We start from the raw sequence: 22,184 nt of genomic DNA, 5'->3' as shown, positions 1-22,184 counted from the left end.
GGAAGTGCAGTGTCCAGACACCAAAAAACTAATGTTTTATTTACAAAGTGTAAACCAATAACAAAATTGCTGCTGCGAGGAAAGAGGAAAGATAAGTTTGCAACAGATGTTAACAAAGGGAAACAGCTGCCACAAAAGAAAATAACAAAACTAGAAAGTCTTTTAGGAGGGAAACGTATACACCAATGGCATCCAAAACTGGCGGTGACTGCAGAAACCAAAAGAGAATACGTGCTACACAAAGGTTGGTGAAGTGGATTAATTAAGAAATAACAAAACTAGAGAAATGCAACAAGAGAGAAAACGATTATCCAGTTTTTAGAATATACCAATACATAAATTATGATGTTATACATCTTACGAACTGGATAGACATTTAAATAAGCCACCAACGTACCTCCAATAATTAGTAAATATTTAGTCGAATGCGGTCACAGCCTATCATGCACAAGCTTTGCACTTCATTCCCGCCGAATGATTCGGTTCGGGCACCAGACATATGGGAGCGTGCGAAAGCAGGGACCACATCTCTTCGCTGGTGGATGAAGGGGAAATCTTGCAATTGTGAGCAGCCTGAAATGCGTAAAGAAGCGAGCCTTTGTGGAAGAGCATCCAATTTAACAAACTGCTTACACCCATCTACATTCAGATTTCTCAAGGATATGCAACTTTCCAATTCTGGAAGTCGAGTGACGCTTTTGCAGTGAGATAGATCTATTGTCTCTAAAGAACGCATGATATCGAGAGATATCACTTGCAATTTTGAGCATCTTCTGGCACTGAGAGCAATCAGATTGTTTGGAAGAGAAGGAAATGCCACAAGTTGTTCATTCCAATCCATCTCAAGATTCCTTAGAGATTGCAGATGTTGAAAGCTTGGTGGAAATTCTAACAAGAAATTGTTGCTAACGTCGAGCGTCTTTAGATTGATAAGATTTCCAAAAGCTTCAGGCAGGGCCTCTAAACTGCATCTACTTAAACATAACTCCTCCAGACAGTGAAGTTCACAGACTTCTTTTGGAAGGCAGGTTTGTTTAGTACCGCTCATATCCAGGTATCGCAGATATATGAGTTGGGCTACAGATTTAGGCAGAACAGAGGACCGCACAGATGATCCATTACGGTCACCAGCGGTCTCTTGTACGGCCATCTATCAGAACAAAAGGTGTCGTGAGATTATGTAAAAATATTATCCCTGCAAAGCAAGTAACGACGTGGGGATTGCAACAAACCTGGGGATTGTAGTCCTTCAATTGACACTGGGATAAGACCAGATATCTTAGGTTGGTAGGTAGCCTTTCTATCCCAGACGTTAATTGGAATTTCCAGCACATCAAGAAAACTAATTTCTGCATTGGTGCCAAAGTATCTATATGCTGAAGCTCCATGCGCATTCTCCACATTAGGCCCTATACGTTTGAGGTTTCCTGTTTAAGACGAAAGACAGAGCATCGCTTAGAAAAAATTCTACCAAGCGGAGTTCATGATGCAGATTACTCAGATCCCAAAATAGACTTTTGCAGGATTTCATGAAACTAAGCAAGCTTTACATTGAAGTTGGTGAAAAAAGCTTATACTCTTTTTCCTAAAATGACTTTTCCATACTAGACCTCAAAACATCCTGACCCAACCCATACCTATTTAAGTAAACACAAAACAGTTATCCAAACCACTACAGCAGTTACAAAACAAAACAATGATCAGCACAGCGAAAACCCGTTTTTGTAGACTGATGGAAAGGTGGGATTTGTTTGGGTTTACCTCGTCAGTAATACTAAATGCATCATTTTTGCTTTCAGATTTGAAAATTGAACAAAAAACTTACAAAACAACTTATTGCTGTGAAGGGTGGAACAGAGGATAAACAGTACCTGGATTGTAGTAGAAGCCATTAGTGTACTTATATCCTCCTCCCTCCAAACTCTACTGCGTTTGGCTGGATCCTTCTCCCATTCCTCTACAACAATTCGTCTACCCATGTCTCTTATCAGCTCATGCATGGAAAATTCGCAAAAGTACTGACCTGAGTGATCCCCCTCATCTATATCCTCATCTATGGCCTCACTGTATCTGTGCTTATGTACTACAATGAGTGCCTTCTCTTCAAGAGTTTTAAGGCTTGTATACACAGGCTCGTACCCTAGAGAAGTCCAGAATCTATCATAAAATTCCATATTGAAAGCCCTATTCTGAATGAAGATGCTGCTCTTGAGGTTGACGAAAAAGCAGGCTATGTCTAAAAAGATGTGTTTCTCTACATGGGTTAAAGTATCGTAACTAATTTTAAGGGTTTCAAGAACAGAATTGTGGCCTACATTTTCAAGTTTGCGTAGAGCCTCGGTCCAATATGCAATGTGATTTCTATTATACAAGTCTGTGCCTATAATTTCCAAGCACAAAGGAAGACCTGAGCAAGATTTCACAATGCTCTCCGTTATATCTTCATAACCTCTTTGGGGATGGGCTCTGAGAAAGGCATGCCAACTGAATAACTCCACACCTTCAGCAAGTTCAAGTCCTCTCATGGGGTAAGTCAAATCAACTTGTCGCACCTCCAAGACACGTTTATCTCGGGTTGTAATGATTATTCTGCTACCATTTCCAAACCAGTCACCCATGAGAGCATCCAACTGTTGCACATTGTCAATATCATCCAAAACCACCAGTGCTCGTAAGGATGCCAAACGATTCCTCATTGGAACTTTTCCATGATCTATATTATCTACCTTTACCTGTGTTTTCAGCAGATCCCTGAAGATCTGTTGTTGCAATTTTCTAAGACCCCGGATGGACGACTCTGATTTTACATTAGATACAAAACTAGAAGCTTCGAAGAAGTGATGGATCTTGTTATAAAGGGCTTTTGACAGGGTGGTTTTACCCAGACCACCCATGCCCCAAACACCAAGGGTGAATTTATCACTTGTCTTATCGCCCAGTTTCAACAACTTAATCACCTCGTCACAGCGAGGAATGAGTCCCACAGGGCGTATGGCTACATCTAACACTCCAATGTCCAATGTCTGGAGAACGTCCTTTACCACTTGTTTCACAAGCCTCCCTTCGAACCTGCAACATTCCATACAATGAAACATGAATTTAATTTCTCTTACATGCCTACCATTTCAAAACACAATACACATATGAAAGGGAATGGTTTAAATTACATACATTAAGCTAATATTTTTAGGTTTAAAAGTGTTAAATATTCAGAATTGACTGACATTTTCGAAGCTTAATATGTTGCTTAATGTATGTTGTCACACTAAAAATACATTTCTAAGCTTAAAAGTGTTAAACACTCAAAATTGAATAACATCCTCAAACTTAATATATAATGTAGTGTAATTTAAAACTGACAGAAACAAACAAGTACCCGAAGGACGTTTCCTTGAGAGACCACCCAGATAAACAAGAGACTCGGTTTAGCGCATCACTCCATCCTTCTATCTCCCCTTCGCTATGCCTACCTTTTGTCCGATGTTTAGTGAAAGCCTCAGCATATGGTCCTATCCACTCAGCATATCTGACTTCACATGGTTCAACATTATAAAAAAGAGGTATCATCACTATAGGGTATGTGCTAGTGGATTTGAGCTTCCACATGAGGGAGACTTCTTTCAGGCACCACTCTGAAGTAGAGTAATCAGGAGAAAATATGGGTATATAGATGGTAGAATCTTGAATGGCTTGCTCCAGATTTGTTCCAATATTTTGCCCCTTTTCCAGTTTCTCACTGTCTATGAAGACATTCACTCCAGCAGGGAAGAGAGATTGATAGAGATGATCAACCAATGTTTTTTTCACATCGGGACCTCGAAAGCTCAAAAAAGCGTCATATTTTTTTCTCTCACGACTGCAAATTTGTAATGACCGAGGTTTGTAATGCCTGAACTTCACCATTTGCTGGATTTGAATAACGGCTGTAAGGATAAGAAAGGAGAATGCTATTACTACCCGGTAAACGATAGTAGGTTACGTAACTCAAGAGTGATAAAGTCAGTAGAAAGGCCGAATTTCCTCGTAGTCTCCCCAGTCTTCGATCTTCACTAGGCTATGCCTTACCATTGTCCGATGTTTATTGAAAGCCTCGTCGTATAGACTTCTTGTAAACCCAGGATATCTGACGTCACATGGTTCTCGAACAAGAAATACCAATTGCTTGGCCTTTAACTACTTTTCCCGAGTGTGAGAAACAATGATGCGGATCTTTCTAGAGTTCGAGCTGGATGATATACGAGAAATCGCAATACGAAACACAATTGAAAATAAAGCTTAAATTGGCCTTATGTAAGTAATTTTATTTTTAATTATAATTAGTGTTTTTACTTAAATGATTATATTCATAGTAATTTATACCAGACCAATTTCAATTACAATATTTGAGAAAAATATATATAGTCTATATTACTTGCATTCCTAGTCTCGTTCGATTCAAACCAAATCATTAATCAGAAATTAAGATGGAGGTTGATGAATCTTTTAATTTTTTATTTTATTTTTTTGTGTGCAGAGGTTGAGGATGTTCATATTGATAAACAGAAGATTGATATCAATAGGAGATTGATATTAAGGCAATTGACCATGACATTGCAAGCAGCTCCAATGATTATGGTCAGCATGCAGAAAGCTTGGTGGATGCTTCTGATGCTAAGATGAAGGTTGATGAATCAATGGAAAATTTTTGCAAGGACAAGGATGGTAAAGATGATGATTGTGATCTTGATATTGAGGCATTCAGTTATGTTTGAAATTGGAGAAATCTTAGTGGATAACAATGATGTTAAACGGAGGGCTGAGGACAGAGGGTAAACATGTAAAAGATGAAGATCGTGGGGTTGATGTTGAGGCAACTTCCAATAATATGGCAAGCAATTGTCATGATTATGATCAAACTGAAGAAAGTCTATGTTTTATTCACGTAAATGCACTTGAATCTAAATGATTCCATAGAGCGGTTTGTTGTCTGTGATAGAAACTCAACTGCAATGTTATATTCTACTAAATCATGAAATCGAATGCAACATTCCTATAAAATCTCATCATACGCTAGGTGTATCTTGCTCTCAGGAAAATAAATACCTCAAAGATTTTGTGGAAGACTGTAAATTAGGAAGCTTGGAGGGTTTGTTTGCTTCTGGCGTTGATCACATAGGGCTGTCAATTGGTTGAAAGGATGATTATTATACAATTTAGGATCCTAAACCATGGTTATTTATTCAGGTAAATATTTTTTTACCTGAACGTAACAGTTTGATAGAACCTGGCCGGTGTTCTACCAGATGTAACTTCGCCTGAACGAAATTCATCCCTCAAAGATGAATCCGAAGATCACTCGATGGGTACATTTCAGCAAGGTCTAAGCATGGTTTTGTTTTTGATGTTAGTGCTTATGATCTCCTAGAGCAGTCTGCTAACTGCCAGGACATGTACGATCAAATTGAGGACACCGAACAAGAATGCTTTATTTTGATAAATGTTCTTGGAACTGACTGCAGTGGTCAGAGAGATTCTAATGGTTTACCCAATGTGCCATTCTCTAAATTAAATTCATGCCCCAAAGGTCTTGTGATCACGTTGGTGTGCATTAAGACTCTTGATCTGTTTAGTAGTTATCAGTCAAACCAAAATATTGCTTGTGAGGCGCCTAAAAATTGGTTTCTGCATCCACTAAATTCCTGACAACAACCAAAAAACAGCAACTTTCATAGTGTGAGACAGTTTTCGATGTGAAGTGTCCCCACGGAGGATAGCCTCTTGGCTAATTAAAACTTTACGAAGGCTATTGAACATGAAATCGGAAAATTTTCATATATTTTTTTCTTTATCAATTTAAAAGGATGATTTAAAATGGATGTAAATACGAAGAATTTATAATTACAAAATTATATATATATATATACACAGTATGCTTAGAGAAATCTTTTTTGAGGCGTCTACTATCATTATATATATATATATATATATATATATATATATATATATATATATATATATATATATATGAGCAATGCAACATGGAAGACATTAAATTATTCAAGGTTAGGGTTAGGGTTAATATTACGAATCAACGTAGGTTTAAGTTTGAAGATAGCATTAGGGTCAATGTTGGAGAAATGATTAGAGCTAGGATCAGGGCTAGAGACAGAGATAGAATTAAGGTTAGGCTTAAGGTTAAGCTTAGGGTTAGGTTTAGGGTTAGGGTAGAGATGAGGGATAGGTTAGAGTTATGGTTAGAGATAGATATAGGGTGAGGGCTATTGTTATGATTAAGGTTAAAATTTAGGCTAGGGTTATAGATAGAATAATATGAGTTAGGGTTGAGATTAGGGATATGCTTAATGTCAGTGTGAAAGAGAGAATTTGTAGTAAAGAAAGAATTAAGATTAGCAATAGGAATGTGGTTAAGATTAGAGAAATAATTAGAGTTATGGTTAGGATCAAAATTAGTGTTAAGGTTAGTGATAAGGCTAAAGTCAAGGTTAGAGATATATTTAGGGTGAACAATAACGTTATGGTTGAGGTTAGGGTAAGTTTTAGGATTTCAGTTACATTTAGGGTTAGAGATAGAATCAAGGTTAGGGTTAGGGTTGCAAATAAGCTAAGGGTTAAGTTTAGGTTTTTTATGATTAGCATTAAGGTTAGGGTTAATGTTATGATTATGGTTGAAGTTAGGGTTAGAAATAGATTTAGGGTTCTGGATATTGTCAGGGTTAGACACAGAATTAGAGATGGTGTTAATGTCAGAATTAGATTTTGGGTTGGAGATAACATTAGGGTTATGGTTAAGATTAGGGTTAGGGTTAAGGTTAGAGATAAAATATGGGTTAGGGTTAGAGTTGATATTAGAGATATAATGAGGGTAATGACTAGGGCTATAAATAGAATTAGGGTTAGTGGTCAAATTTTTGTAGGGTAGTATTAGGGTTAGTGTTATTGTTTGGGTTATGTGTTGATGAGGAAGTTTATACTTTGTAATAATGCATAATAAAATAAACCAATTATATCCTATCCTCTCTTGAATAAGAAAATCTCAAATGTTATATGGACTAATCAAATAAGAGAAACTCAAGGTTCCAAATGTTAGGTCTTAATAACACTTGGATAACTCAAAGAATGATGTGATTCACTAGTAATCATAAAAGGACTTAAGCATTCGATAAGTTGGCTAACATCTGACATGGAAATCTAAATGATGATCTTTTTAAACCTAATTAAAATAAAAGTCAAAAGACCGGGCTTAGATAATCCATACTAACACCTATGGACAATGACAATAATGGATGATGCTTTAGATAGACAGATTTCTCTCAAACCGATCTCTTCTTAACCACATAACTCACAATGGCACAAGAATAGTGCAATCTTCAAAGGAAATTAAAATTTCTTAAGATTGTAAACATGCATTTGAATACCCAATTCTAACACAACTCAAATATATATTCACAATTGAACTAACAGTAATAATAGGTCTAGACTAACCATGCATTATAACTTACAATCAATAAACTACAAATGGTATGAACCAAAAATCGAGCAAATATCTTCACAATTCACCATTAAAATCAATGAAAGTTTAAGTAATATTGATGAAAGGAATCATGCAAACAAGAGAAAACAACTTGCAAAACACCAAGCTTCAATGCTTTATTCATTGCTTCAAATGTTGTTACAACAATTCCTATAAAACCCTTACTCTACTCTATTCTATCAAATATTCTCTTTTCTACTAACTCTACAATGAGAGAGCAGGTCTCCTTTTGTAGATTTTATAGTTTGAATCAATGACCAGGATTAAATCCTCTCAAGGACCCAAATTTAGCTTCTAGAAACTCTCCCTAACCTCATTTAATAATTTCTAACCACTCCTAGCACAAGACAAAATTTTACACATCCAAGTCACAAAAGGACTGTTAGGACTCGGAGGCAACTGAGAGGGGGGGGGGGTGTGAATCAATTGTCTATTACCTTCAGCCCAAATATAACTTTATCAAACTTGATACTTAATACTTGTAAACCAAACTTAATGCCGGTAGACATATTTGCAGTTAATATTAATACCGGTGAAACTCAATGCATATAACAGAAAGAGAAACAACATCCACAACACATAACACAAAGATTTGTATGTGGAAACCCTGTAAAGGGAAAAACCACTATGGGAAATCTTACCCACAAATAGATGATACTATTGCAGATAGTATGTGTATACAAATGGGGTCTGCACATGTAGAAAGGCCAACTGCCTAGAGCTCACTACTCAATCACAAAATAGAAGTCACACTGACTACAATTGGATGATCAAATCCAATTATAATGTACTACTCAAAGTAGCATCTCCAATGCTGGATTTAGTACTGGTTAAGCTCTGATAATCACCTTCAAACCTTCCTTGAACCTTCAAATGATGTCTACATGAGTAGCTCTTCTTAGATTCACATATACCAAATATCACAGCCTTAACATACCATGTCCTAATCTCATAAATGAGATCTTACATATATACCAAAACCTAAGACCAAAGGTGTAGGTTGGCTTACTAAGAATATTACAATTAAATCAATTACAAATGAATCAAGATGCGATGCATCATGTCGGCTCAATACAATTACAACAATATCCAATTAATTAAATCATCTCCATAACGTGCCATGATGATCTGGAATAGATAATGCATGTTGGTCCATAACCTAGACCAGGTTGCCGGTAACAACAAATATGTCAACTCGTTTAGACCAATAACCAAAATATTAAAACCAAGTGTCCAAACCATGTCTCTGACATAACCAAGTGATCTCCAGATGATAACAAGTCATCCTCAGTGTCGGTGAACAATATAAATTGCCGATTAGTGATATATCGGTGACTATGCATAAGTCACTGAACTTGCTGGTGAACATAATGTGTCGGTTCATCATAAACAAAGATCTTCAGAAAGATAATTGTTGATAAGTGTTGACATCAATGACAAAACCAATGCAACATATCCATAATACCAACAATCTCCCCCTTTGGCATTGATGGCAACATAAGATGGAAAAACATCTAAGTGGCAAGACAGAATGCCAAAAACCAAAAACCAAAAACCAACAATCTCCCGAATAGATCAATACTAGAAATGAAACTACAAATGGAGAGAGTATATATATCACTTCTCCCAATAAATAATCTCTCCCCAAAGGATAATGTTTTTCCATAGATATCTCTCCCCCTTTGACATCAAATGCCAAAGCAATATAAGTACCAGATACAACCAATTCATATAACCAATTACAATAACCAACTACTCCCCCTGAGAAGTAAGTCTCCTCCATCAAAGTCGGAAAAAGGTTTCTCTGTTAATTCTGTTGGTTTGATGCCAATCATCAACTATCTAAGTCTCTACCGGTGAGGGTATAACCCCAAGCTACTCTTTGAGATATTAAAAAATTTTCTTAGGTAAAGGCTTAGTAAAGATATCTGCAATCTTCTCTTTAGTATTCACATAAACCAATCTCACTTCTTTTGCTTCAACATTCTGTTTCATAAAATTATATTTGATAGAAACATGCTTAGTTTTAGAGTGAAATAACGGATTCTTAGATATATCAATTGTTGTTGAATTATCAGAATAAATGATTATAGGTTTTTTGCATTTTACCTTTATGCCCTTCAACATTTGTTTAATCCATAATACCTGAGTACAATTAGTTGTTGCTGCACCATATTCTGATTCTGTTGTTGATAATGTTGTACAACTCTGTTTCTTGCTCAACAATGAAATCAACCTGCTACCAAGAAAGAATGCCCCGTCGGTGGTGCTCTTTCTGTCATCTACAACTCCTGCCCAATTTGCATCGGTGTATGCACATAAATCAAAATTGTCATCTTTAGGATATCATAAACCAAGATTTGTTGTGCGTACCAGAAAATCCTTTTTACTGCCGATTCATGATTTTATCTAGGATTACTTTGAAATCTTGAAAAAATACATACTATATTCATTATATCAAGTCTTGTTTGTGTCAAATATAGTAAAAATCCAATCATAGATTTGTATCTTGTCGGATTAACAGGAGTTGAATCACCCTTCAATGTTAATTTATCAGTTGTAGTCATAGGAGTACTTACCGGTTTAGAGTTTTCCATACCAAATTTCTTCAGTAGTTCCTTCAAGTACTTTGTTTGACATATGAATATACCTTTATCAGTCCGTGAAATCTCCAATCCTAAAAAGAATTTTATCTCCCAAATCATAGACATTTCAAATTTTTCCTTCATCTTATTAGCAAAGTCTTTACACAATCCATCTTCTCCTCCAAAAATGATATCATCAACAAAAACTTCAATAACCAAGATGTCTTCATTAATCACTTTGAAATATAAGTTGCTGTCAACATTACCTTTAGTGTAACCAAGCTTCAAAAGATATTTATCCAATCTGGCATACCAAGCTGTAAGAGCTTGCTTCAATCCATATAAAGTTTTCCTTAATCTGCAAACCATATCTTTATCATTTGTCAATGAAAATCCATCAGATTGTTCAATTTAAACTTCATCTTCAAGATCACCATTTAGAAATGCACATTTTACATCCGTTTGATATACTTTATAGTTCTTGTGTGCTGCAAATGCAAGAAATAATCTAACTGCCTCAATTCTAGCTACCGGTGCAAAGGTTTCATTGTAATCAATTCCCTCTTTTTGTGAATATCCTTTACACACTAATCTTGATTTGTTTATGATTACCTTACCATCTTCATTTAGTTTATTTCTGAATACCCATTTAGTTCCAATTACATTTTTGTCTTTAGGTCGGGGAACCAATGTCCATGTATTGTTCTTTTCAATTTGTTCTAATTCATATTTCATAGCTTTAACCCAATGTTTATCTTCACATGCCTCAATAACAGATGTTGGTTCAATTTGAAAAATTAAATATACCTCTTCATTTGCCAGTCTTCCTCTTGTCATAACACCTTGATACTTATTCCCAATTATCTGACTTTCATTGTGATTCAATCTTACATACTTGGGTGTGTTCACTTGTTGTTGTTCTTCAGTCACTGTGGAATTCTTTGATGATGCCGATGTGACTGGATCCACATTCTATACCGGTGCATTCTGTATAGGTTCATTTATGATCATCTCAACTGTCGGTTTAGAATCCGTAGACCTTGAATTTCCTCTAAAGTGTTCATCTATCTTCACATTTGCACTCTCAATGATTTTCTATAATCTTTTATTAAAACATCTATATGCCTTTCTCTTAGATGAATAACCAAGAAATATTCCTTCATCACTTCTAGGATCAAATTTGCCAATATAATCATCTCTCCTAATTTAGCATTTGCTTCCAAATATTCTGAAGTATTTAAGAGTAGGAGTATTACCAAACCATAGTTCATAAGGTGTCTTACTAGTTTCACCTTTGATGTGAACTCTGTTAAAAGTGTAAATCATTGTATTCACTGCTTCTCTCTAGTACACATGAGGTAGATTTGCTTCTAATATCATGCTTCTAGCTGCATCCAGAATAGTTTTGTTCTTCCTTTCCACAACTCCATTTTGCTGAGGTGTCCAAGGTGTTGATAGTTGTCTTGTAATTCCATTCACTTCACAAAATGTATTAAACTCCTTAGATGTAAATTCACCTCCTTGATCTGATCTTAAACATTTGATTTTCTTACCGGTTTCATTCTCTACCATTGCTTGAATAATTTGAATTTTCCAAAAGCTTCTTATTTCTCCTTGAGAAAAGTAACCCAACACATTCTAGAATAATCACCAAGATTAGCATAAAGTATCTATCTCCCTTTAGACTTCTTGTTCTTGTCGGGCCACACAAGTCAGTATGAATTAAATCAAGAACATTATTGGATTTCTCAGAAATACTCTTAAAAGTTGTTCTAACTTGCTTTCCCATTTGACATTCCTTACATACTAGATTATGAGGTTTTACAATCTTAGGTAAATCCCTTACTACTTTAGATGAACTAATCTTTATAATTCAATCAAAATTCACATGCCAGAGTCTTTTATGCCATAACCAACTTTCATCAATATGTGCAATCAAGCATGTCTTTTCATTGTTATTCAAATGAAAGGTATTACCTCTAGTTTGATTACCGGTTGCAATCTCCAAACCAATTCTATTCATGATTTTGCATTTACCATTCTTGAATTGTAACTAAAATTCCTTTTCAACTAATTGACCAACACTCAAAAGATTATGCTTCAAACCTTCAACATAATAAACGTTAGTTTATTTTTCTGGATTCGATTGTGTGTATTTTTTTCCCATCAACGTTTCGAATCACACTTCGTGATTCATCATCAGGATGAAAAGAATTCCATCTTTCATGTCTTTGGAATTCTTTTCATCCTGATGATGAATCATGGAGTGTGATTCGAAACGTTGATGGGAAAAAAATACACACAATTGAATCCAGAAAAATAAAATAGTATACAAAATAGATTGTGGAAATCTCATAGCTTTAATAATAAACGTTGTTAGTATTGTCCTTACCATCAAAAGATATAGTGCCTTTTCCTCTGATCAAACAAGCTTTGTCATCCCCAAATCTTACTAGACCTCCATTGTATTCCTGAAAAGATAAGAATTTACTTTTATCACCAATCCTATGATGTGAACATCAGGAATCTATAATCAATTCATCCTTTTCTTCAATTTTAACTGCCAGGGCCTGCTCTACCAGTGGAAGAGTAGGTGTCGGTTGATATTCTTTTATTGCAACAAAAGCCCATCCATTGTTTGTCGGTTCTTCATCAGAATCATCAGTAACTCCTTCATCAACATAGTAACATGATTTGTCTCTATTCTTCTTAAATTGGTATCTCTGATATTCAGGGTTAGTGCAAGAAGCTGAGTCCACTTTTTGGCCAAAAAGTGGAAGTGTTTTCCCTGATTTTCAGATTTTGTCTCATTTGAGCTTAAATTTTGAAACACTTGGAGATTGAATCTTGGAAAAAGTCAATAATATAAAAGATATCCCTCTGCGTGTACTTTCTAAATATGTAATTTATTTTAATACCCACATAATAAAAATTAACTTTTGGAATGGAGTTCTAAAAACTATGTTTTAAAAATGCTTGTTTTAGGACCATACCATGCATGTGTACGGCCCACACTTTTTGAACCGATTAAAATTATTTTCTCAAACCGTTTTGGGAAATGGTTTGTAACTCACTAAAGATTGATGAACATATTTTCTGTATTTTTTTAAAAAAGTTTATTTTTAATTAATTTTTTAATGACTGTAATTATGTTTTTAAAAATTTGGTGTGTACGGCCCACATAATTTGACGTAAACTTAACATTTTTTTATTTTTTTATTTTTTAAATAGAAACTAATTTTGTGTAGGTTGATGACATATAATTTTTTTTTCAAAATTCATTAAAATAAAAAAGTTATTAAATTAACAAAATTACTTAATATTTCAAGTTTATGGACTCGATTTAGTATAAATTAAATGAAAAATAGTTTAAATAATATTTTTAACTAAATTTACATATTTTGAATCTAGACAATATAATCTGAAATGGGTTTTAATTTCGTATAAAAATTCTCCAATTACAGGCACGTAAATTATTTCAGAAGATCATATTTGTGCTTTCATTCATAGAGATTTGAATTTGCAGGTCCATGTCTCAGGTGTGGCCATCCCAGGCCTATCCTGGGCCTAATCCCGAGCCAAGTGGCGGGTTGTGGAATCAAATTCCATAGAACGGGCCCCCGTTTTCAAACAAGGGCGGCTTGTGGAAAAAAAAGGAAAAATATGATTTAGAAATGGGGGCCTATTTTTAAAAAGCGAGCCCCTGTTTTGTTTAAAAGCGGGCCCTCATTTTAGAACAAAACGGGGGCCCATTTATTTTTGCTTTGGGCCCCGGTTACCTTTCGGCTCGGGAGCTCGAAGCATAAATGGCCCCCCGTTTATAAGAGCGCATTTTCCAACGTGCGGACTTCCACAAATTTGTGACTCGTTACCTTGCACTTGCCCTTTAGGGTTAGGCTTATATGTCCTTTTAGCTTTTTCTCTTAATCTTGCATGTCTATCACGACATCTAGATGCCATATGACCAAATTTATTGTAGTTAAAATATTTAAATGGTGCTTTACCTTCATACTTATTTCTAATAGGACCTTTAGGCATTTTCCTTGCAAATAGTGCTTCAAGTTCTTCCAGTTCTTCATTTTCCCTCCTGATATCTTCGAGTTCCCTTGCATTAAGTGCTTTCTAATCAGATTTATCAGATGATGATGATGATGATGATGTTGCAGATGATGATGCTTTGAAGGCTAAATCTGTCTTAATTGTAGCAACAGGACCAAATTCTTCAAGCTCAAATGTGAAAGTTTTCCAACCAAGGTATCTCTAGATACTGATGTATTAAGCATTGTTCTCCACTCATTAATAGCGGTTACTTTCATTTTGTATGCCGATGGCAATGCTCTTAAACCTTTAGAAACAATTTCATCTTCACTAAAGGATCCTCCACAACATTGTATTCCTAAAACAATTTCATTAACCCTTTCCATAAAAGCAAAAATTCTTTCATCTTCTTCCAGTTTTAGATTTTCATAACTGACCCAGAAGAATTCTAGTTTTGCAATTTTGACAGTGGTATCTTCTTCAATCAATGTCTCGAATTTATCCCAAATAGCTTTAGCCGTAGATCGGTCTGATAATCCCATGATTTGTTGATCTGACAAGGCGCTCAAGAGTGCTTCTATTGCTTTGCAATCATTCTCTTGATCCTTAGCCAATGTTGGTGGATTAGGTTGATTCTATGTAGGATCAACATAGTCATTCTTTGTAACATCCCATAAGTTTTTTCCAATGCAATTCAGATGTGTCTCCATTCTGATCTTCCATATACCATAGTTAGTTCCATCAAGTTTCAGACTATCCATCTTGAAAAAGTTAGTTACCATAGAATCTCCTCAAGTTGTTAAACTTCTGCAAAATGAGGACTTAGCTCTAATACCAATTGTTGGGACCTGGAGGCAACTGAGAGGGGGGGGGGGTGGTGAATCAGTTGTCTATTAATTTCAACCCAAATATAACTTAATCAAACTTGATACTTAATACCGGTAAACCAAACTTAATGTTGGTAGACAAATTTGTAGTTAATATTAATACCGGTGAAACTCAATACATATAATAGAAAGAGAAACAACATCCACAACACATTACACAAATATTTGTATGTGGAGACCTTGTAAGGGGACAAACCATGGTGGGAAATCTTACCCACAATCAGATGATACTACTACAGATAGTATGTGTATACAAATGGGGTTTGCAAATGCAGAAAGGCCAATCGCCTAGATCTCACAGCTCAATCATAAAATAGAAGTCACACTGACTACAATTGGATGATTAAATCCAATGACAATATATGACTCAAAGTAGCATCTCCAATGCTGGATTCAGTACTGTTTAAGCTCTAATAATCACCTTCAAACCTTCCTTGAACCTTCAAATGATGTCTATGTGAGTAGCTCTACTTAGATTCACATATACCAAATATCGCAACCTTACCATACCATGTCCTAATCTCATAAATGAGATCTTACATATATACCAAAACCTAAGACCAAATGTGTAGGTCGACATACTAAGAATATTATAATTAAATCAATTACAAATGAATCAAGATGTGATGCATCATGTAGGCTCAATACAATTACAACAATATCCAATTAATTAAATCATCTCCATAACGTGTCGTGCTGATCTGGAATAGATAATGCATGTCGGTCCATAACCTAGACCAAGTTGCTGGTAACAACAAATATGTCAACCCGTTTAGACTAATAACCAAAATACCAAAACCAAGTGTCCAAACCATGTCTCTGACATAACCAAGTGATCTCCAAATGATAACAAGTCATCCTCAGTGTCAGTGAACAATATAACCTATCGGTTAGTGATATATCAGTGACTGTGCATAAGTCACTAAACTTGCCAATGAACATAATGTGTCAGTTCATCATAAACAAAGATCTCAAGAAGGATAAGTGTTGATAAGTGTTGACATCAATGACAAAACCAATGCAACATATCCATAATACCAACAATGACAAAATTTGACATGTATCCTATCACAAAAGGATGAAATAGCTTGCTAGATAAATAGCTAACATTTGGCTTTATAACATTATATTAAATTCAACTAAAAAGTTATTAATTTTACAATAAATTAAGCCCATTTCAAAATAAATTATGTTCCACTTCATCTCCAGTTATCCTATGAAAATATCATCATCCTTGTAGTGTTGTTCCTTGTTGTATCTTCCTAGTAACTATTCTTTGAAATAATTAACATGTTTGCAGGATCCTGAACCTATGAAAGTTCTTTTCTTTTCAACATCGTAGAAGTTTGACTCTCTAGCTACACACTCCACCTTCTTAGTTTGTCCAATTTCAGCTGACACCTTAACGTATCTACTACATCCCTTGAGGATCCCAGGAAGAATCTGTATTAGAGAAGTGCTTCGGGTAATGATTTTATCCAATGCATCATGTACATGTACATCCTAGCTTCCTTTGCTCACAAGATGCTCTAAAAACTGTGTAACAATTGAAACCGGGTTTCCTCTTTTGCATTCAATCAACTCTTTGATCTTGGTGTACATAATTCATATCTTTGAAGGTATTTGTCAAGGTTGCACAGGTACGGGGGTACTTGGAGACTTTGGAGACTGGTGTTGATACTGGTACGACTATTTTTTCAAAATAGGAGACGTGGGTACTTGGAGACACCAATTTCTTTTAAATATAAATTAATAATTTATATAAATTCTGAAAATATAATGACATTAAATATAATATAATAATTTCGTAATGGTTGTTGCAACTGTAGACACCCAAAATTGTCATGTCTAATTAAATAAATATTTTATTTATTTAATTATCTAAGCCTAATTCTTCTATTAATTAAATAAATCTTTATTTATTTAATTAATTCATTTATCCTCTTCTAGCCTTATTTCTCATTTAAATAAATACATTTATTTATTTAAATTATCCCTTTCCTATATTAAATAAATATTTTATTTATTTAATTGCCCTACTTCTTCTATTAATTAAATAAATCTTTATTTATTTAATTAATTCATTAACCTTTTCTACACATGACACATGTCATTCATCTCTTATTTCCTACACTACCTACCCCTTTCATTATTTTGGTATTTCTTATACCTACCCTCTAATCCTAGCCGACCTCTCTTTTTACACCTCTCAATCTTAACCCTCCATTTTCTATTGTGTCTTCTATTTAAGGAGATGCTTTCTTCATTGTCAAACCCTAATCAAGCATTCTAAGGAAAAACCCCAACTACTGGATCAATTGACTACACTACAATTCTACTTGCAACCACATTCCGTTCTTTGTTGAGCTCTTGTGCATACAAAAATCTGAGAGCAAGCATATCAAACAAGATCAATGGAGATAGGAAGAATGGAGATCAAAACCCTAGTGGACATGTGATGGTATAATCTTTGTGATTTTTGAGTTATTTTGCATTGTCTTAGGTTATCTTCATATGTTATGGTGGATCTTTGTTCATTGTTAGGCTAGGGTTTGGTGGTTGAATCCATTTTAGTCTTTCAATATTGTTGTTTATTGCTATCCATTTTCACCATACACATTTTGGCACGCCCAGTGGGACTCTTGTCCCTTTGCATTTAACAATTTTGTTGCAGATTTTGCATTTTTGAAGTTGCAGATCGGACGATTTCGATGACATTTTAGGTTTTTTCCGCGTCTGCGAGTGTTCGGATCGCGTTCTTGTATTTCAGAGGCGTCTGTGACATCTTTTATCGTGTCTGTGTTTCTGTCATTTTCTATTTTTGCAGGTTTCCGAAACTCGCGTCTGTGATCCCGAATCGCGTCTGTGAACCCTCTGATCGCGTCTATAGAATAAAAAGGCGTCTGTGTTCTGAAATCGCGTCTGCGAATCACAGAGCCGCGTCTGTGTCGGACAGACGCGTCTGTGTCTGGTATAACAGCGTCTGTGCATTCTGTTTTGCAAAAATTTTTTCAAGTTTTTCGATTCGGGTTTTCGGATTTTGTACTTAGGGTTTCAGATCTGGCTTATTTTTGGCTAACCTTTGCAGATCTAGCTAACCTGGTTCGTGCAGCTTGCTTTGGAGACAAATACGTTTTTGTTGAAGGCCCCTTTTCACAAAGTCTTTTTGGGTTTTCTTAAAATTTACCTAACTTGTGTGCTTGCAGGAAGGGGTTATCATTTGAAACAACCCAAACTACTAACAATTTTGTTGCAGGGCCTTAGCTAGGGTTTTTGTAATTTTATTTGTGTGCCTTGTCTTCATAGCTTAGCAAACACTTCAATTGGTGCACTAAAATTGAACCATTGTCTTTTGTGTCTTGAGCAATAGGCTCTTTTTGTTTATTCTTTAGAGGGCCTGTCTTCCCGTGTGGTCATTAGGACTACTAGTGAGAAGAGAACGACCCAAGTGGTAGCAAAAGAAAAGCCATCTTCTTCCAAGCCACTATAATCAAATGTATTCATGGTGAAAACTATGAATAACGTGTGCTGATTAGTTCATACCGACACTATGTCTCCCCATAAACCCGTTTGATCAAATTTATTTGATCATTTGTAGGGCGTAACCCCTACCGGCTGGGAGCCTTCTGTATTTACAGAGCTGAAAGTGCCGCATGTATGGCCACACAAGCGGATGCCCTTACTAGCACCATTTTGTTTTAGATGCCCAAATCCTTCTAGTTGTTGAGGCAGGAGGTCGGACCTCTGGTAGCGGCCCACACACATACGGTTCTTAGTAGAGATACAAAGTTCGCCATGGGGAGTTTTCATGGGGACTGATGCTTGGCTGACCCGAGAAGTGAGTGCCGAGGGTGGAGCCAGTGAGGTCAAGCATCTAAGTATCCGCTCTGAATAGCGTAGCCTCGGGGGTAAAACCCCATGTGGGATCAACAATTATTGTCCTGGCCAGCCATAAGAATTGTGCTTGACTTATGATAAACATTCAAACAATCAAGACAAAACAGCAAAACATTGTGTCTTTTGTGTCTTCAAGTGTATGCAAAATTTTTTTACATCAAACAACACACTTTTTGGAGTCTAAACAGTCTGCAAACATTGGGTCATCAACACTGTGTCCTCTTGTCACGAAAAACAGTCGAAAAATCAGATTTGGTCACAGCAAAACAAATTCACAGATAGGAAAGATTGCACTAAGGTTACAGAAACGCGTCTGTGTCTGTTAGAACCGCGTCTGTGTCAGATAAACGCGTCTGTGAAGTACAGAATAGCGTCTGTGTTTTTATTAGCGTCTGTGTCGATCAGAGACACGTCTGTGTCTGGAAATCGCGTCTGTGGAGAATACAGAAGCATCTGTGTTCAAAATTGCAAAAAAAAACTGTTACAGTCCCAGCAAACATCAACAGGAAATCTCAGAATCACGTTTGTGTCAAACAAAATAGCGTCTGTGTCTTTAAACCGCGTCTGTGAAGTATACAGAGGCGTCTGTGTCAGGATTTGAAAAAAGTTTAACAGTCAAGCAAACAAAGAAATCAGTTTCGGCATACTTGAGCTTCCTAGGTTATCTCTTCAGGTTCATCTAGCATTCAGCCTGTTCTAAGGTCTTACACAGTCCATCATTGCTTCATACCTCATTTTACATTCATACTTGTCTAAACTTGAGTCAAAAAGTCACTTGCTTGTCCTCACTATACTTTGTCAACACACTACATACTACAACACTTTGCTAAGTGGTCCCTCATCAAGGTTTCTTACCTTTGGGTCTCATTTGGTCTTACTTAGAGTCAAGGTCAGCTTACCTCATCAAGAGAAACTATCCTCTCTTTGGAAGTCACACCTACTCTACAACATACATATTTGGTCTTACACTTTGGACATTGCAAGTAAACTTCAGATTCATTTACACTCCATACAACTCTTGGTCTTACATACCCTTGTCATTTTCGTCTAAGTCTCTCACATATTGGTCTAACACCTAGTTCATGGTTGAAACCCGTCTTCAAAAATCTAGGAGAAAAGCTAAAGAAGCTCAAGGGCCCGTAAACATGAGTTCTTATGAGTATGACAATGATGTCTTCTACAATCCTGAGCACACTACATTACCAGACATGAATGTTTATAGACACAATCCAAATATGGAAAGCGCAAACGCTATACACAATGCTACACACAATGATAATGTGGACAATTCTTCAATACTATCAGCAGACATACAAGAATCTATAATGGATCCTCAATTCAATAGATTGGTTGAAGAGATAATGAGGAGAGATCGTCAATACTTTCTAAACATGATGGCACAAAGTGGAGCTAAGATACCACATGATTTTGACTTATCTCAACTTATGGAAAGTAGACCTTCACAACAAACTCAACCAAATAGTGGAGGACCAAATAATATGATGCCGGAGTCACCATCAGTTTTGCTTCAGAAACCAGCAATCCCACATACACAAGCTCAAATGCACGATACCTACACTCAAAGACCATCATGGAGGCCTTATGTTCAAACACATATTCAAGATATGGGTCAACCAAGACAAATGGATACTCAAGGACTTCCTCGAAATTTTGACACAAGGAGACCTCATGCCAAAATTGGGGGCAACACAATGGAAAATGAAAGGCCCATTGAATATGGTTTATATACACAAAACAGATATGGGGTCCCTCAACAAGAAATTATGCCAAGTGCTCCATACATGTCGCAACAATATAGACCTCCATATGGACATGTCTACGATCAGTATCATCCATACATGCAACAAGCTCCTCCTCAAATGGGTGTTTCAAACATGGGATATGCTACAAGAAATCCATCTCCTCCCAAAAATAATTTGGAGCAACAAATTAGAGATCTACAAAAGAAAGTGGAAGACATGGGCACATCAAAACCCACATATACTATGAGAGATATATGCCCTTATCCCTTTGATAAGAGCATTCCAATGCCTCCGTTTCCTCCGCACTTTGCAACACCGAAATTTGACAAATATAGAGGGAGAGGAGATCCCAAGGCACACATAAGACAATTCTTCACAGCTTGCATTGAGGTAGCAGCAGAAGAAACATACTTAATGAGGTTGTTCCCACAGAGCTTAGGAGATCAAGCGATGGAATGGTTTTCTCAATTACCTCCCGGTATCAAGTCATGGGGCGACTTGGCAGAGGCATTCATTCAACATTTCTCTTACAACATTGAAACAGATGTCTCAGTTACTACCTTGTGCAATACGAAACAAAAAGAAGGAGAATCTTTTGCGTCATTTTTGCAAAGATGGAGAAACTTAGCTAGCAGATGCTCTTGTGAAATCCCGCAAAAACAAATGGTGGAAATGTTCACACAAAATGTTAACAAGGCTATTGGTTATGATCTCAGAAAAGCTTGTTTGTCTACATTTAAGGATGTCATTGAAAAGGGCCTAGCAACAGAAAGAGTCTTAATTGAACAAGGAGTTATCAAACTATTCAAAGAAAACAAAGAGGACTTCAAAGGAAAGGACAAACCAAAGTTTTGGAACAAGAACAAGAACACAATTAATGATGGTGTTGTTGATGCTAACACAGTGAGACCAAAGTTCATCTTTTCTGGATCAAATTCTACCAACAATCAAGTGAATAATCAAACGGCTGCTAGACCACGAAGGAAGTACACTCCATTGGGAGAACCACTTGAATCAGTATTCAAAAAGCTTGTAGCAAACAAAGTGATCACGGTCCCAGATTTTCCTCCATATGAACCAAAGGTAAAACCGAATTGGTGGAATGATGATGAATATTGCGAATTTCATAAGAGCAAGGGTCACAAGACAAGTAATTGCCATCGATTGAAAAACATTGTACAAGATCTCATTGACAGAGGAGATATTGAGATTGAGGGACATTCATCTAACCAAGAGCATGAGGTGTTTAAGGAACCATTCCCAAAACATGACAAGGGAAAAGGCAAAGTCACAGATGATCAAGCCAATTACACTAGAACATCTTACAATTATGATTCCACTATTAATCACATCTCAATGGACAATCATATTTCTACCATTACTATCAAAAATAAAAATCCTGAGAATCCTCCTCAGCGACCTAAAATTGTCCTAAAAGGTGTGGGATCTTCATCCGAAGCTACCTCTGAATGTCATGTTACAA

General features: G+C 36.1%; 1 protein-coding gene across 1 annotated transcript; it reads right to left on the bottom strand.

The window, feature by feature from the left end:
* Nucleotides 1-406: 406 nt before the first annotated feature.
* On the bottom strand, nucleotides 407-3,903 carry LOC131070630 (disease resistance protein Roq1-like). The gene is made up of 5 exons (XM_059220868.1): nucleotides 3,377-3,903; nucleotides 1,762-3,069; nucleotides 1,606-1,637; nucleotides 1,312-1,427; nucleotides 407-1,150 (listed from the first exon to the last, which is right to left on the bottom strand). Exons 1-5 carry the CDS (start codon nucleotides 3,901-3,903, stop codon nucleotides 407-409), a joined length of 2,727 nt encoding a protein of 908 aa, XP_059076851.1.
* Nucleotides 3,904-22,184: the final 18,281 nt, after the last annotated feature.

This window comes from Cryptomeria japonica, chromosome 5 (assembly GCF_030272615.1).
Source record: "Cryptomeria japonica chromosome 5, Sugi_1.0, whole genome shotgun sequence".
Taxonomy (NCBI): Eukaryota; Viridiplantae; Streptophyta; class Pinopsida; order Cupressales; family Cupressaceae; genus Cryptomeria; species Cryptomeria japonica.
Note: the sequence above shows the minus strand (reverse complement) of the source record. Positions and strands in the feature narration are given on the sequence as shown.